The sequence below is a fragment of the Coffea eugenioides genome, chromosome 2 (genome assembly GCF_003713205.1).
Source record: "Coffea eugenioides isolate CCC68of chromosome 2, Ceug_1.0, whole genome shotgun sequence".
In the NCBI taxonomy this organism is placed as follows: domain Eukaryota; kingdom Viridiplantae; phylum Streptophyta; class Magnoliopsida; order Gentianales; family Rubiaceae; genus Coffea; species Coffea eugenioides.
In genome coordinates this window covers 6,007,312-6,026,050 of record NC_040036.1, presented here as the reverse complement: position 1 = coordinate 6,026,050, position 18,739 = coordinate 6,007,312, and the positions used below count along the sequence as shown (strand labels likewise).

At 35.4% G+C, this 18,739-nt stretch overlaps 2 protein-coding genes across 2 annotated transcripts; both read right to left on the bottom strand.

Moving 5' to 3' along the window:
- Positions 1-143: 143 nt before the first annotated feature.
- Positions 144-6,156, bottom strand: LOC113761655 (multiple inositol polyphosphate phosphatase 1). Its single transcript, XM_027304730.1, has 11 exons — positions 5,857-6,156; positions 5,287-5,374; positions 4,232-4,525; positions 3,489-3,647; positions 2,949-3,089; positions 2,783-2,839; positions 2,394-2,532; positions 1,564-1,668; positions 1,289-1,479; positions 820-861; positions 144-721 (listed from the first exon to the last, which is right to left on the bottom strand). The coding sequence occupies exons 1-11, from the start codon at positions 5,970-5,972 to the stop codon at positions 557-559; spliced, it is 1,497 nt and encodes a 498-aa protein (XP_027160531.1). The 5' UTR covers positions 5,973-6,156; the 3' UTR covers positions 144-556.
- Positions 6,157-9,963: 3,807 nt separating this feature from the next.
- LOC113761847 (ferritin-2, chloroplastic-like) lies at positions 9,964-12,626 on the bottom strand. Its single transcript, XM_027305003.1, has 8 exons — positions 12,204-12,626; positions 12,029-12,112; positions 11,862-11,922; positions 11,654-11,741; positions 11,055-11,116; positions 10,774-10,839; positions 10,582-10,645; positions 9,964-10,454 (listed from the first exon to the last, which is right to left on the bottom strand). Exons 1-8 carry the CDS (start codon positions 12,521-12,523, stop codon positions 10,414-10,416), a joined length of 786 nt encoding a protein of 261 aa, XP_027160804.1. The 5' UTR covers positions 12,524-12,626; the 3' UTR covers positions 9,964-10,413.
- Positions 12,627-18,739: the final 6,113 nt, after the last annotated feature.

Below are 18,739 nucleotides of genomic sequence, written 5' to 3'. Positions count from 1 at the left end.
CAGTTAGCCTATGCCAGCCGCAGTACCATTCTTTTATTTCCCCCCCTCCCCCCTCTCTTGTTGGGCAGTTGGGCCTTTTTGAGTTGGTGATGGGTTCACCATACTTTAGCCTAGGGCGCAACATTTAATAAAATACCTCACCAAAGCTTAAAATGTGACTACAATTTTATTTCTAGAAAATACAAGATCAAGCAATCGAATGATCAGATACTGTCAAAACTCTGAACAGAGTGACAAATCAAACGGCAAGGGAAAGAAAAACCCCTTGATCCTCGTGTTATTACAACAGCTCCAAAACAAAACAAGAAAAATAAGAGGCTACTAGCGGTGGCATTAAGACTCGGCCCAAAAAAGTCAGCCGCACAGTTTCCTCTCAGCTGCCACAACTAGAATTAGACATGAAGACTAGAAAGCAGCCAATCTCCAGAACTGCATCCGTGAAAGTCACAGGTAGGATCCGAGCTGCACTTTATCGGATGGTAGCGACACTAAGCTAACAGAAAGCTATTTCTAGTGAACATAAAATGGTAAAGAGTTGCTCATTGTCTCAAACAAGTTATAGCTCAAAATGGTGTGCCTGAGCATCTACATTCTTGCAATTGAAAAGCCAACTTAACAATTTTGATATCCTGCTGCTCGCATGTCTGTTTTCTGATTGTTCTACATTTACATTGCAAAGTGCATCGTAGTCGTGCTTCAAATGAGGTGCAGCTATTTGTTGCTGAAAGAACAGGGAATGGATTTTTAACAAATTAGATTGAAACATAATTTCTTAAAACCCAGTTCAGAATACTGTGATGTGCTATCAAGAAGTGATACCTTAAACACGTCAAATGGACATAAATCAGAGTTCTTGCAACCCTATACACAAGGAAAAAACCATAGACAAAGTTAAAAGTTAAAAAGAATGAGAGGGAACATAAAAGAAAGCTGGAAAACATGGCCAGGGTCCAAAAACAAGAAAGGAAAAAAAAAAAAAAACTCCTCATACAGCTAATGTACTACAAAGAGTTGAACAATTACCTATTAGAAAGCGCAAAAAATTAATTGAAAGGAAAAGAAAGAAAAGAAGAAGCATGCACTTTGAAAAGAATTTTCAAAAGTTCCAGTTCATGACAGATAGATAAAAGATTGACTGAGAAAATGGAAATGATTAACATTTGCTGGCATCAGTATTTGCTAAAACATTTGCTCATTGCAAAAATAAAAGAACAAGTCGATGAAGTCTTTGTATGACAAATAGATTAACACAAGGAAGATGTTCTCATAAAATCCATGAAGAGCTTACCGGCATTGGAACTGGATGTTCATTATGTTGTACATGTACAAAATACTTGCTTGAATTGTTGTCAGAGCAGCTGTAGAGGACTAATACATTGTTTCCAGCAAAAGGTGCCACAATGCTACCTTTCCAGTTCCTCTTTTGCGGTGGCTTAGGAGGCAGTTGTAAAGGTTCTTCCCTTTGTATTCGGTCAAATTCTGCAGTATCCAGTAGGAATAAGACTACTAATAAGCGGCATATAGAAATATAACCAAGGATGCACAAAACGTGAATACACTCACCTGGTCCTTCAAGAAAGAGTCCAAGTAAACAAGAAAATGGAAGCAATGTTTCTGCATGAGCAAAACGCAATCTTGCCTTCTCATAACTCCCTGGGACATATCCCTCTGCAAAAAAAAAAACAATTTTGATGTCCCAAATCAGCTAGACTGGTGAATCCTCAGTTGACAGAGCATGTCCACTTCTTCTGCTGCTGTCAAACCACTTTACAAGAATCCAATAATGCATTGGAAAAGCTTTTGATTTCCACGGTTACTATATGGTCATAAATTAGGAATACTATGCCAACTCACAAGTCAATTTTATGCAAGAACACAAGAATTCCACTTAAGCAAAATGACTGGCACTAAGATAACATGCACGGTACAGGAAGGAACATTTTCAGTTCCTTTTCTCTGAGACGGCCAGCATACACTCACATTATATTGGAACCATTTGACCTAATGGCTTTCCAACAATGTCACTAGAACTTAACTACAGATGCATGAATTCTGCCTATTTCCTTTCCCTTGACCAACTTTATCTGCTTCCACTCTATTTCTTTTTATTATTTCAAACTTCCTTAAGCTAAAGTAGATTTCTTATTTCTTTAGTCCATCTTGCACCAAACACTAAATCGTTCAGAAAATCTATTGGTTTACTAATACAATGGGTACTGATTTAGAATACCGCCTACTTTAGACTGGCAACATGTTATAGTAAAATTTCAGATCCGTCAAAATAATTTTCTTCACATAACTCAAAACTTCAACTCCCTTGTCCCGCCAAAAAACAAAGTAATGGTATGTAAAGGTAAAAGACCATAAAAAATTAGTTTATTGGTATATTTCACCTTCTTTAGCTTTAATTGCTTGCTCCATGGACTCAATAACATCTTGAAGCAATGGCACTCCCATTCGGTAGTTTAAAGAATTACCATAGCCTTTCAGTATGAATATCTCCAGATCATCTGTCCACTCCAATAAAGCAACCTAGAAGATACTTTGGTCAGAGAGAATCAGATCCAAGGACTAATTACATACTGCTATAATTCCGACAATAGTAACATAATATACAAGATGATGACTGAACATGCAGTTATAACCAAAGCCCGTAAGAGTTTAGGGTCTGGTAAAATTTCCCATCTGAATTCCAGGAATCTAGGACATCTTCAAATAAGAAGCATGTAACAAGATTATTGCCAAGTGCAGTGGGCAAAAACATAAAGAGTTAGGATGTAACCTCAGATGGACTGAACAGACCACAAGCTTGGTCATATATCTCCAGTAAGGATGCTTCCTGGAACAAACAAGTCAGTTTGCAGTGAGATGATATAATAATTTCAATTAAATCATGAAAGGATACTTAATTCAGCAGTATGCCATCAGGATACTGGATACGCTGGTACCTGTTTGCATAGTAACCACAAAGAAGAAGTATCCTTTCTTGTGAAGTTTAACCCATAACGCTGAACCAGTGCAGTAGTAATTTCATCTAAGACAGGCTCCTTCAATTTATCAACAGCAGGTTCCTGACTTCTTCTAAAACTCTGCGTACACAGATAAAAAAAAAAAGCAATCCCTAAACTTTTGATCCTCTCGAGACAGTGATAAACATCAATCCAACTTTGGGACACGTGAGATACATTTATATTTTGTTAATATCCCTTTTCCCACCTCAAACCACAAGCAACTGTTGAAAAGGAACCATTGGATTAGGTTTGTCAAAGCTGTTCTTCCCCTAAATTACCCTTCTAGAGTTTAGTGGATGTTTAGTGAATTAATAAATAAGTATGATAAAACTATTTGGATAAAGAGGGAAATCTTGCATGTATACTATGTGGCTGATGGAAGAAAAGGTAAAATCAGCGACATGCCACAGTACAAGCACTGATTCAGAATCTAATCATGTAAACTCTGAGATCACATCATAAGATCTATAAAAGTACCTTATAATTTTGACAACAATCATGAAATCTTAGCACTGTGTCACTAGCACGGCTTTCACTTATCACAGCAAATGCACGATGATGTCCTGGGCCAAGATTCCCTTTTCCACTGAAGAGACCCATGCCAAATGCCACCGCACTAGCTGACGCCCGAGGAACCTACTCAATCGCAGAAGCTAATAATTAAGGCTAAGAATGTAATAGAGAAAATTATGGCTGCTGCACCATCAATCTTTTGTTGCTCAGAAATGCAGCCATAAAAGACAGGAACAACTTCGGTAAGTTGGTTGTCATGTGCATGTGCTAAATTCTTATAACAGATACGCTTCAGATGCGAAGCAAATACGAGGATAAAAGGTCTCAAGGAGAAATGTAAGTTATTTTGATGACACTACAAATTTGCAGCTATTAAAGCTATTCTGTGTATGGTACAGAGCAAAACCCAACACATAAGTTCTCATCAATCAGGCAACCTACCAAAACACAAAGCATTAATTCCCTATATACATCTATTATCTCCCATCCGATAAACCCCATAACATAATGAATTAAACCAACATACCAGTGGTCACCCCTAGTAAACTGTAAACCAAGTTCCACGACAGAAAACCAAAAGTTCACCAGATTGGTTCTCCAGGCCTCAAGAGGCATGGATAGCCTTCTGGCCTGCTTTTAATGTCACAAATAAAAACTCAAAACATGTCTCATAAATATATGTAAAAAAGAATATTAAGATAGTGAACCTGTGTTGCTTTTATCGGATATATGTCAGGGCGGTAGTCCTCATTAAACAATTCCGGAAACATATCTCTGATTCTAATTCCAAGATGGTATAGGTCATCTTCACCTTCGCAGATCAACTCCCCACCCGTAAGCTTTCCTTTCCAAGGAGATTTCCATCCCCAAAACCATGAAGGAATCTTGTCGGACGACTGCTTCAGCTCTTTTGCATCATGCAAGAGGACTTCCAAGCGGGAGGCCAGGGCATCAAATTCTCTCATCTTTTTCTTAGTTGGAGCACGTGTACCATGCCTTGCCTGCAAAACAAACCTTTTCATTTATTTTGAAAGTTCTGATGAAGTTGCGTGCAATAATGTGCTATCATTTGCACAGCATCAATAGAGTGTTGAAACTGTTGTTATGACAAAAGGAAAATAGATATTGGACAAGACATTACCCAACTCCAACTTCAGATTACATACTGTAAACCTAAGTTTAGGAAGCTGATACTCTAAATTTCATAAAGTCTACTCCCATTTTGGTAGCCAAAACAAGGATATCAAAGTCAAAACTTAGACAAGATACAAAATTTTGTACGAAGGAAGAAAACAATTAAGGATTCTATATTTTTCCAGAGTAGGTACGTTTTCTTTTCAATGCAATAGCATCATCGTACCTCGAAAAAAATGTAACAGTTTCTTTGTTCCATAAATTAACTGACTTAGACAAGTGTCTAGGATTCTTTATGTGATTATGAACTACTTATTGGTATTAGGATCCGAAAGACGTCTTGCTGTAGCTATTCACCACTCTCTCTCATGGAAGTGAAGTCTATGAGACTATTAGAGTAATGTTTGAGATAAAGATGACTAATGAGAAGATGAACGAGCTAGCATCACCTTTATACCCTAAACATGAAAAGTAGTGCTACCTATTACCACTTGAACAACAAGTGAAAGCATTTAAAACGTCATTATCACAAACATAGCTCTGAATCGTTGTTATTAAGTCACCAGGATACGCTTCACTGACATCCCAATCTTGAAACAATCAAAGAGTGATGATAAACGCATATTACCACAAGATTTAAATGGATTGGAGTACAATGCTCAGGAATTTTTGATGGTACAAATGAATTGCTTGTAATGTCTTTCACAACACCGTATCTGAAACAAACAAAAATAATCAGAATTCAGTACCGCTATGTCAAAAAAAAAAAAATTTCCTACAAACTTAAAGGCTCTTTTAAATCCAAATGACACCGACTCTATTGACTTAGTGTCCCCCCTCCCCCTTTCCCTCTTCTATTTCCGAGTAAAAGCTTAATGCTTTAGTAAGCGCAGCAAATCAAGAAAATCATAGCTAAAATTTTACTTTTTCAATTTGTTAAGCAAAGACAAGTTTGTAAGCTTTCCCAATTACTAGACTTTTGCTCCTTCATTTACGAAACAGACCGCAAAATCAGCAACACGCATGTGCATAGTAAAAAAACACTCCAGTGACGGTGCTGTTCGCCTGAAATTCTACGCAACAAGATAATTCCTCATTGTACCAACAAAGAAAAAACAAAAATACTGAAAATAAAAAGTAAAAGTCTCATTTTCACCAAATCGAAAATGTAAACTAAGTAGTATGTAACATTACCAACCTCGATACCGTTGAAAGATGATGCCGGACATCAAAGTTTTCATCAGCGGCTGAAATTGTAGCCGTCCCCGCCGCCGCTAAACATATATACACTAGAATTAGCATAAATCTGGTCATCGAAAATCGGAATTCTCTGGTTAATACTTTCTCCCTCTACAGGTTTCCGGCGATGTGTGTCGTCCTTTTGTTGAGGAATTTGAACGAGACCTCGGCTTTCTATTCCTGCTCCAAGTCATAAGACCGCGGCTTCCTTGCGTGCAGAGCAGTGTACTTTCACTTTAGTTTGGAATGGTTGGATGAGTTTATGATGTTGTCAAAAAAGTGCAAATGGATCGCCGGATGGAAGGCACGTGTAATTTATACAGGAGGCTTTCCCCAAAGAAGATCCGTTGCGTACTCTCATTCTCTTTCTTTATTTTTTGGGTCCAGTGGCCCGAAGGCCCATTATTCGGTAATTAATCTAGGGAAAATTAATGTGTTACCGATGTGAAGTTTTAGTTCTTTAAAATTAAAATAAGCAATTTGGGTTCTTAAGAAATTAAAAAAAAAAATCTCACTTTTGATCCCTGATTTCCTTTCCAGTTGAATTTTGGTTGAAATGAATCATGGACACATTATATGACCAATTTTTAAAGGATAAATATGGCAACTCACTTAAATATTGATCAAATTTCTCACTTAATCCACTATTTTTCCTAATTCTTTTCTACCCAAACCCTCTGACTGTGAATCTATTGTGCATTTCATTCTTTGTGGGATTGATTTAGGTTGATTTTTGGAAAAAAAAAAAAATCGAGTCTAATCAGTGAATGTTGTTTTGGAGGTTTTTTAATGACTAACTTTTCAGTTAATTTTGTGGTGTAATGGGTTGAAACAAAATGTTTGTCTTACTCTTATGAAAGTTCCTGCAGGACGAATTGGATCATTTTTATATGTTTTGCCATATTTCGGTCTTTGAGTATGAAAATGGCATTCTCTTGTTTGCAGTTATCTGATTCAAATTTCTCACAGGACATTGATTTTTAGGATCGAAGAAGTCATTCAGTGTAATTTGATAGTAATTTTATTTGAGAAATTAGAGTAAGAAATTTAAAATTTGTTTGAACTTTTGATTTGTGTTTATGTAGCGATTTTGAATTTGATTTAAAAGTTGAGTATGTTTGAAATGACTCAGGGACTTGATTGATGCCAAAATCAAGTTATAAAATATGTTGAAATAATTTTCTGACCAGTTATGACGGAAAATCGTAAAAAAAACTAGCAAAGAAGGAGATGAGATGTGATTGAATCTGGCTAGGAATTCGACTAGAAGGCGACCAGAAACCAAAAGGTGAGTTTTTTTTTTATTTACTGGGGACTAAAATTATTCAATTGATTCTAAAGAACTAAAATTTTATATTAATAATACGCGAGGGACAATTGATGCAATTTCTCTCAAAATTGACAACTGGATTTGAATAGAATTAGGGTTAATCACATTTTATCCCCTTAAAGAATACTCCATTTCTCAGTTTACCCCATAACCTTTAATTTTACTCACTTAACCCCCTTTAGGACAAAATTGCCCTCGCATTATTTTGACTTTTCATTTACTTTGTTTTCCTTTGTTTTATTTCTTTTATTTCTTTTTCTCTTTCTTTTTTATTTAATTCTTCCTCTTTCCCACAAAAAACTTCACCTTAATGATTGAAATTAAAAAAGAGGAATTGCGGAGATCTATCTTTTCCTTAAATGATTAAAAAAATATTCAAATAACTTTCCTAAAATACAATTTTTTTAGCCTTTCAATTCTTTTAATTTTGGATTTTCCTCTTTCCTTTTTAGTTTCTCATTTTATTCCCAAGAAAATATCTTAAGATAAAATTGTGACCAAATTAATAATCATCAATTGAAATTTGTGACACGTGGCATCATACAAAAAATCAAAATTAGTTTTTGATGCCTTTTAAACCTTCATCCAGAAATATGCAATTACAAACTCAAAACAAAAATTTTCGTTGAAATGGAATTTCTATTGGGAAGGATGAAAGAGAGAAGAAAGAGAAAAAGAAATAAAAGAAGGAAAACAATTTCATCTTATGATATTTTCTTGAGAATAAAATGAGAAATTAGAAAGGAAAGAGGAAAATCCAAAATTAAAAGAATTGAAAGGCTAAAAAAATTATATTTTAGGAAAGTGATTTGAATATTTTTTTAATCATTTAAGGAGAAGATAGATCTCTGCAATTCATCTTCGTTAATTTCAATCATTAAGGTGAAGATTTTTGTGGGAAAGAGGAAGAATTAAATAAGGATTAATCTTTCCTACACTGATAGTGTATACACTATTAACGTTGGATGATTGACAACTATACCAAATTTAAATTTGAAATTCAACTTTTGCACACGTCATGAATCCAACGATGATAGTGTATACACCGTCAGTGTAAGAAAGATTTACTCATTAAATAAAGAAGAAAGGGAAAAAGAAATAAAAGAAAGGAAAACAAAGTAAATGAAAAGTCAAAACAATGCAAGGACAATTTTGTCCTAAAGGGAATTAAGTGAGCAAAATTAAAGGTTAGGGGGTAAACTGAGAAATGAGGTATTTTTTAAGGGGATAAAATGTGATTAACCCATAGAATTATACCTTGTACACTCCGGGGGGGAAAAATTTGTACTAGAATTATGAGTACTTGATAACGAAAACTCTTTTTTTTTTTTTTTTTTTTCTGAGGCTTAAGAGGAGAACCTCACATGGAGAAGAAGAAATCTCTAATTCAAGATGTTGTGCAGAATGAAATTAGTTCCACGGTCAACGACAGAACATCCCACGGCTAATTTGACTTTGAGTGCCCATTCTGGGACATCTTCGGCTGCCCATGCGAGATACCCTTTTTTTTTTTTTTTTTTTTTTTTTTTTTTTTTGTCAATTGTCAACCCTACTCCTACTCTATCTACGGGGAGGCTCAACTGAGCCTATGGGGACCGATGGGGACAGAACCACCACCGGACCAAACGGGTGCACGACGCACCCGTCTGGATTTGAAGCAAGCCACAAGAATGACATATTGGTGGGAGGCAAGGTTTGAACCCTTGCCACCAGCCCATGCGAGATACTTTGAATGAGCTAATTTTTCAAAAGTTCTTCTGAGATACTTTGCAAAGTGATCTTCCCACTTCCCACCACTTTCTGATATTTCGAATCACCTTCTCTGCTCCTCATATCTTCAAGAAAGTCTGACAATGGAGCTATGAGTTTCGTATAGGGTATTACTATTTCGTTACTCATGTACCTTGTATTTGTAGATTACTTTACTTCCTTTGGGACTTGGGATACTCCCTCCGTCCCACTTTGATAGTCCTGGTTGTTTTTTCACAATCAATTTAGGTAACTATTTTCTTAAAATACCCTCACATTAATTAGAGTATAACTTTTATGGAAACTTGAATTGATAGTAACAAAAGAATCAACTCTCATTAAATGGGGTAGATTTATAGTAACAACAACTTACATTGAATAAAGGTATTTTAGGAAAATTAAAATATAACTACATTCTTCAATTGAAAATTGGACTACAATTTGGGACAGACGAAAAAGGAAAACATGACTATCAAAGTGGGACGGAAGGAATGCTTTACTTCCTTGTATTTGTAGTTTCCAGCACAATTTTTCAGGGGTTTCTGCCACATCGTCGTGGCCGGCCTTATCCTTCGGATCATTTTTTAGCTCTTTGTTTTTTCAGCTTTTTTTTTTTTTTTGTTGGGCCTCCTTTTTCTACTGTACAAGTGACTGTAATTTGTAACTTGTACTCAAATTTTTGTATTTCTCAACCATTTCCAGCCAAGGGGGAAAATGGCCTTGAAGCTTAAATTTGACTCTTAATCAGAAGTCATCAAGCTGTGATCAAGTGCCATTTGTGTGGAAAAATTGAAACTTGGATTCAAGAATTCATCTGGCTTCTGTGACAGAAAAATCGGGTATCGACTGAACCGGAAAGTAGTCCACATAGGGCAATACAATTGCTTTTGTTTAAGGAAAGGCAAAAGCCAGGACTTTGGGAAAAAGAACAAAGAACGGCGCCCGCCCCACCATATTACGAACAATAGAAGTGCAGCCGCGCGCAAATGGAGGCTTAGAGCCCTGTGAAGATTCAATACAATTTGCAACTCTCCACTCGACCTGATCTTAATTTGATATTCAAAATAGAACATTATTGGCTCACAAACAACAGTAAAACACAAACACCGAGATGCCCAATCAATTTATGCCGCTAAGTGTTTGAAGCACTACAACGTCAAAACCGACATAATGGTTGGGAGCAACTCACACTAGCTAGAAACATATATATATATGACCATTTCTAACGCAGATTTAAACATCACTACTTAATTTGTCAAAAGGCTCAAAGCACGAAGGTCTAAGTTTCACGGTGCTCAACTACTACGAACCTATAAACTAAAGGCATTCATCATGACCTTTTTTATCAACAGCTCAAGCAAATTTCCGCAACTACATCCCCACCAAAATCTCTAAAGCCAACATCTAAAACAAAATGCTCCATCAAGCGACAGCTTCCTAGTGCTCATGAAGGAGCGCTTGATCAAAGTGCCAGACACCTGAATTTCCAAAAGAAATAAATGTCTTAAAGAAAAGTACAAATAATAATTTCATCCACAGGAAACAGCACGTATATATATAGAGAGATGAACAAATTGAAGCATGAGAAGTTAGTTCCAACTGTACCATGTCCTTTGCCCACTCTTCTCAGCTGAGCCACATACTCCGAGATCTTCTTTATTGCCTCCACCTATTAACGAGAACCCAAGTATTGTATTAAAAAGCATGCAACATACACATAAGTAGTAGACTTGATTTGGGGTTTATCTGATTACTATAATTTTAGTAACTACATAAGAGCAGAGGCCTTCTTATCACCTGCTCAACTAAAAATTCACTTTCAACAAAATCAGCCAACTGCGCGTCGTTGTTTTGGGTGGCAACCTGTTGCACAAAGTTAAAACACAGCTCAGCAAAAACCCATCAAGTATCTGGTCCCAAAATTTCACAACTCAAATTCATGGTTGGTTGAAGGACCATGATGATATTCAAATCAGAACTTAATTGGACCCAACTCTAGATGATGTCCTATCACAAAGTAAAATTCGCAGCAGTTAAAAAGAACCCAAAAAAAAAAAAATTAATGTTGTATGTCTTACACCATGTAACTTGAGAAGCTTCTCATTCACCAACTTCTCGAAACACAATGCAATCTCCATAGCTGTGTGACAAATCAGAACCAACCTTAAGTTGATACCAGAAACATCATAAACAGTAACAACGACGAAAAGTTCAAAAGACAATCCAGGGAAGATAGAAATACAAAGGGGCTAATTAGGCAATTCTAGACAAATCCTTACAAAAGGAACCATTTAAAATTCATTCCCATTAATCAAAAATAGTGACAACACACTAACAAACGAAAGGAGAATTAACTGTGTGCCTGCGAGTGAAAACTACTTGGGTGATATTTTACACGGGATATTGCGCTACTAATTAATGAAATCAAACATGCTGAGCTAAGGCGGCCCATAGCAAAACCTGGTCCCTGTTTGTTGTTGATGTTACATGTCAAAAAATGGCCAAAGATCATTGGTAAGTCACCCATATAAAAATCTAGTCCTCATTTAATAATGACACATACTATTCCAAAGAAAATAGCCACCCATTCATTTGGATAAGCATTGGAATGGAAAATCATTTACTACTTATTAAAAAAAATCAGGGAGTCCATCAACAAAAGCTACAACAGCATTACCATTCAGTGCGTCTCCTTTTTCTGGGTGATCGAACTCGGTATTTGGCTTGTTTATGCACTCCAACTTCACTCTCCCACCTCGTTTGTTCTGTTATAGGAGCGTAATAATGAATCTCGAGAAATTAAAACGCATACAAGATATCTATATATATATATATAATTAAAACCAGAATGGATTAAAAATAAAACGATGCGTATCAACAAACACCTGATACTCCATCAATTTTTCAGCATGGTCCCTTTCCTCCTCACTGGATTCCTTGAAAAATCTACGAAAATGAAATAACAATTTAAAAAAAAAAGGAATTATTTAGAAAATTTGCCAACATATAAGTGAATATAGTACACAGTTAAAAAGGTTATGCGAAATATTACTTGGCAAGACCCTTGAGAGCAACGTTATCCCTATCAAAATAGGCAAACAGGGCATGGTATATGTACGAAACAGTATATTCCACACTGCCACAAAAAGGGAAGGAAAAACATATCAAAAGTCATGACCCGACCCATTATATCACTGCAAGGAGAAATGAAAATTTGAGAGACAAACTTGATCTGTTCGTTGATAGCGGCTTCGCAATCATCAACAAACTTGTGGCGAGCAAGGGACGCTTGAGGGGCGGAAGGCACAAGCATAAGCTCCTTCTTCACTTCTTCAAAGGGCTCAAAAAGGATACCGGTCAAAGGTTGATTGTTGGTTTCCTTCTTAGCATACACAACCAAGCCCCCATTTCCATCCCTCGCCGGGAAGTTCTTTGTCAACACAGAGCCTTGGCGAGAAAATTGGGTAGAAAACGAAAACAGGGGACCCAAGTTCTCCCCTTTAGCAGGATTCAGAAGCGCAAAAGCAGGCGCAGCCTTCAGCATCATTCTCTCTTTTTTTTTAAAAAAAACGAAGAAACAGCCGTGGCTGTGGAGTTTAGAGGGGGGAAAATCTTTGAGGAGAGAGATCTGCGATGGTGAGTGACTCGGAAGGGAGTGTGGCGAGGGTAAGATATAAAGCAGAGGGAAATGGTGAGGACCGTTGGATGATTGACACGTGAAGGGACAGGATTGAATGATGGGAACAGGCGCGTGGCAGACTCGTGGTCGTGGCAGATATGGATACCTGAAGATGCTTCTGGGCTGTTTTGTCGTGGAATCCCAATGGGTTATCTGTTCCAGCTGGTCCGCCTCAAAAATGTTTTTCCAGGCAACATTTTCTCTCTTTTTTTTTTCCTTTATTTTTCGAGGTCTACAGTTTCTTTTCTTTCCTTTTTGGCTATTAAAAAATGTGTTTTTGTTTGGAAAGGTAATCTGATTATTGTGGCCTTTTCCGGGGAACTATAACGTTGTTACTTTGAGAGGGCAAAATCGCAAAAGTGGGGAGGTAGGATCTTGTTTTTATTTTGGGTTTGCACTGTTACGAATAATAATAATCTTTTTGAAACTCGAAAAGCAGTGTGAACGCATCAAGATCCCCAATGCAGAGAACAATTGGAAAATCTTTGAATTATTGATTTGATTTATGAAAAGAAAATTATTGATTTGTTTATTTCGAACTTAATAAATGGTAGGTACATTCGTAGATATTTATGAGATCCGCACATTCAATCCTCTATTTCTTCCTCTCTTTTTTCCCCCTTGTGCTTTATACGGCTTATAAGTGTAATCTCATTTAAATTGAAAGCAAATCAACCTATTTTGACGTTGCAGTCGCTATGAAGAATAAAACAAGTCAGCTTTTTAGCAGTGCTGCTAGTGGTTTCGTTTAACCAATAATACATGAAGAAAGAGAGAAAATTCTATGGTCCCCTTCTTAAATTTTATCGTTCAGTAGTTTATATTTTAATGTTTTAAATTTTTACACTCTCGAGGTCAAAAAAATGCTTGTTTTACTGTCTAGCGGTAAATTAAATTCAATTTTTTTGAGTATAAATGGGAGGTTTTGAACTTGAGGTCTCTAACTTAAATTCAAATATATGATAACAAAAAGAACCGTAGAATCTCCAACAAAAATATAGGAAAATTCAATGTTCACTTTAGGTTCTATTCCTTCAGTATATATCTCTTAATGATGATAGTACTTTAAATTCTAAAATTTGAATTTGTTACAATCTAATAATCAAAATCACTTCTTTTATAAACCAACGGTAAATTTAATTTGAAATAATTTTTTATACACCGATAGTGTAACGATTTTTTTACACTAACAATTTTAAATATACGATACATGCGCATGATTTAAAATTCGAATTTGAATTTATATTGTACAACACAATTTAAACCTACACGTGCTTGTACACAGGAACGATGGTCTGTGCAATTCTAAGGCGAGTTGGAAAGCGACCAGCAGCAAATAATTCTTGAGGCACCCATCTTCATCCAGAAATAAAACTCCGTGCTATTCTTTTAAAATTGAGATGCAAGCTTGAAAATTCCAGGAAACTAAGGTTGTGTTTGGATTGCATTTTTCGTCATTTTTCATGAAAAAATTACTGTAGCGATTTGATATATGTGATGGAAAAATATGATAGGAAAATATGATCACGAAAAACGACAATATTTTCCGACAGAAACAAGCAATCCAAGTATGGCCTAATAGTACATAACAAGTCAATTTTTTTTTAATTACTAGTATTTTTTTTAATGGGGCTGAGCGATTTAGTCCGACTGATCGTTCTGAAAAGGGAAGCGCTGACATAAATAAATACAAGCAAACTGAAAAGGAAACTCGAGAAGCATATGCCAATTCATTTGGCCAGGGGTACTTAAATGGTTAATTGTCCAAAATAAGTAATTGTGGTAATTGGAACCCACTGCCCTCGAACTGCCAATTGCTGCTAGCTCACGAGATATCAACTGGACCACGAATCAGTACATCAATTCAGTTCGTGGTATACATCGATATTGACATGGAAAAGGAGGAGGATGAGACAGAAATACTCAATCACTAGCCCTGGACCGTTTACCGGTCCAGAAAGTGAGGTAAAATAAAGAGAGGATTACCTCTTTCCTCATATTTGTTTGACAAGAACATCTTTTCAGAGGAAAAAAAATAGGTAGTTAGTGACAGTTATGGACATTTTTTCTGTAAAATTTGACATAAAATAAGATTTTAAAAAAATTGAAGGGAAGTGGTTGAAAATTTTCTAAAATTTTTGACTAAAAATTAACAACAAATATAAAAGCACCTAAATTTCCTTGTACGTCTCACACTTTTCTTTACTTACTTACAATTAGAGTTGCAAATGAATCGAACCGCTCACAAGTGGTTCGAGTCAAAACTCGACTCGAACTCGAGTCGAGTTCAAACCGATCAAATAAAACTCGAACTCAAGTTCGAACTTAAAATATTAAGTGCTCACGAGTTTGGGTATATATATTTTTTATTTTTATTATAATAGTAAATTTACATATATATTCATAAAATTTTATTATTTATTAAGAAAAAATATTATTTTATTTATTTTTTTAAAAAAATAATTTTTTTTATTAGCTCGAGCTCGAACTCTAGTTTTAAATTAGCAGTTCATCGAGTTCAAGTTTTATAAAATTAAGTCGAGACTCGTATCGATTAGTCCAAAACTCGACTCGTTTGCAACCCAACTTACAATCATGTACCCGGTGTGAAGAGAAGTATGGGTTGCCAAATGACCAGATTGAGCGTGAACTAACAACCCTGCTCCTATAATGATGCTGCCACTAACCCTACAAAAAAAAAACCCCGGATAACGTTTGCGTTCCACTGCCCAACTGGCAACTATTTCGATTTTTTTTTTTTTTTTTGGTCTTGGGTTTACCAAAAATGCTAAAAAGAATATTGTTTATTTAGTAAAAATTGGGAAGTGGAAGTGGTGGGGGAGGGAGTTTAATCTTTTGTTTGAATATTATTTGAAATAATTACTGTAGTACTTTTTTGTGATGTAATGTATGTGAGATAAAAAGATGATTAGAAATATAAAATAATTAATTAAAAAATATATTTATGATACAAGCAAAATATTATTTCAGATATTTTTAATATCCAAACACACATGCTACTCACTTAGAAATGGTGGGCCTAAAACTATGGCCGGGAAGAAGATACAAGATCTCGATAAGAAAGGATAATGTAGGAGGCATTTTCATCTCGCACATGGAATGATCACCCAAGAGAAAGAAGCTACGAAAAAGAAAACAAATAGCTAGTAGCTAAGGTCACTGAGGCACTTCGTTGGTTGTGATGTGATTTGTTCCGGTCATGGAAGACGCTGTGATTGGTGATTTGATATATGTTTACTCAACACTCTCATACCTGCTCCGTACACGCGGCAACTAAGCATACATGCTCCTAAAGTGATGTTGGCTCGTGATTTTGAACGCAATGTGCTTTTGTGTTTGCCACGTTTGCATTGCCATTTCTCTTTTAAGCACAGCCTAGCCCCCTATAATATGTTGTCATATATTTTCATATAAAATAAGATTAATAGTAATGTTTGTGAAATAGTATTCTTAAAATTATAAATTACTAATCAAGTATGCAGCTAACAATATGAGACTAAACAAAACACAAAAATCATTAGCATTGCAAAATATAAGAGAAGATGACAAAAGATTGGCAAGTAGTTTGACAAACAGCTTAACATCTTCAAGTGCAAGTTAGTCTTACAGAGACAGGAGATGACTTGCTAAATACTTAATATAAAGTGCAATCATAGGCTGCAATTACAAAAGATCACATATTAAGATCCATTAAGGTGCACAAAAGAACAAGTGGTTAATTGATCACAGCCAATGCCCATTGAGATTAATTGATTGCTGTCAAGAAACAAGGAAAATTTATAAAACAATATGAAAAGGGAATTTGTTGTTTAATGGAAAGAAAGTTAAATATCTATAAATGAATGAACATATGTAAGCTGTTCATTCTAAATTGTAATGATAATAGAATTTTTTTTTTCAATATAGCATGACATTGCTAAATCCCAAAAAAAAATAGGTGCACTGGATTTTGAAAATTGTAAAACAATAAAGGAAAATGTTAAAAAAAAGATTTAGTGGTTAAGGTGTCGATTTGCAAAATATATATTGGCATAAAATAATTTGGGCTCTTTGTAATTAAGATGGTGCTATCAAAGATATTCATCACGTGCATGTGTAGATGGTGGAAGAAGTGTACTAAGAAAAATTTGATACATTTTTCTTTTTTGTAGTTATGTTCATATCAGTGTGGTACGCACAGCCAATGCCTATTGAGATGTATTGATTGGTGCCAAGAAATGTGAAAAATTTAGTTGTAGAAGAAAACATTACGTAAATGAGGAGTTTATAAAGCAATATGAAAAGGAATTTTTTGTTGAATGTGATAAAATAGTTCATTTTAATAAGTAGTCAATGGGAAGAAAAGTATTTTATGGAAATATGGCTGAAAGCTAAGTAAAGATATCAAAATTTTATTTAAAAGTTGTTTGTTTTTTAAACATTATACGTTTTCAATTTGACAAAAACTGTGGCCACATTTCCCAAAAAGTTAAATATCTATAAATGAATGAATATATGTAAGCTACTCATTCTAAATTGTGAAGAATAAATAATAATGTTCAATTAGTAATGTTGGTGAGAATGAAATTAGTGAAAATGCGTACAATCAAATGGAAGTATAAAACGGAACTATATTATACAGGCATATTAGTGAAAATTAGTAATGCTGGAAAGAAGTTTTAATTATACAGGCATTCTAAACATGAAAAGTAGACAAGTTTAATTTTAATCTTGAATGTTTAGGTTGTGGCAGTTGAGCTGATGAATGCCAAGACATCACAAAATAGCATCTTTTAAATCTCCATCGTCCTCTTGGGCCTGCAGACATAGTATAGCAGAATTTGATGTACATTATTTTCTTGGACTCAGGACGCCTTGAAACTAAGACGTCTTTAGTCACAGGAAAAAAAAGACGGAAATAAGACTAAGTAAGGGGAGGATACAGAAAAAAAGAGTCTTTTTTTTCAGAAAATAACCTATAGAACTTACCTTTAAAAAAGGGGGAAAAAACTTAGAAAAAAGCATGAGAATGGTGGAGGTAATCTGCAAATTTCGTAGTTGCGACATCAAAACATCACAAAAGAGAAAAAAGGAAATTAAAAAAGAAGGGGAAAAATCACAAAAGGCCAGAGAAGCTTTGGAAAAAGAAGGAAAAAGAGATTTTAAACTGAAGCAAAAAATCCCAACCATATCTTTGATTTTGTTGCTGAGAACAAACTAAGCTACCGTTGGACTAATAAATGAAAAAAAAAAACAATGAACTTTGACAATTAAAAGTAAAGCTCAAATTTGTTTCTCAATGCCAGGCGAAGAAGAAGAGCACAACCATAGCTGCAAACTCAGTTGCAGTTCTGGAATAATATATACTCCAAAATGCCATCTGAGTTGCCTCGCCAAGATACAGCTTAAATCCAGTTAGTATCAAGCCTGAAACACAACTCATGGCAACAATATTGTATCATCACAGCCGAAGATGAGAACAAAATAAATTCACCTATTTCTAATCTTTATTTGTTGTGAAAATCCAACAAAAAAATATCAACACTATAGTCCAAGAAAATTTAGATTCATTAAACCCTGGTAAGGAAATAAAAAGAAGAAAAAACAAATGTTCAAACCAAAAAGGAAATAACAAAAAATTGCAGGAATCCCAAGCTTCAGCATTTGAGGAATCCCAAGCTCCAGCCGCTGAACAACCGGACCTTATTCTCCTCCCATTTCAGATCAAAGAATGTTTATAGCACAAGAACACTATGGCTCAATTGATTTTTTCACCATCTATTCTCCCGTGACAAAAAGGAGATGGATGAATTTGAATGGGACTGAGTGGTCATCTCAAGTCCATCGCTTCAAGGAAGCAGATTGGAGTGGGTCTGCAGCGGGCAGAGTTGGTGGAGCAGTTGGCTGACCTCCGCCGAAAGCGTCGACACCAAATGAAAGGAAAGGCGAAGGACTATACATACAATCAATATGGGGTCCACGGGCCAAAAGCAACAAAGCAAAAATCCAACATATATATGCGAATGAGCCTGAATGCTTCTTAACTGTCAAGTTATGCAAATGGTTAAAGTGGGCTCCACAGTG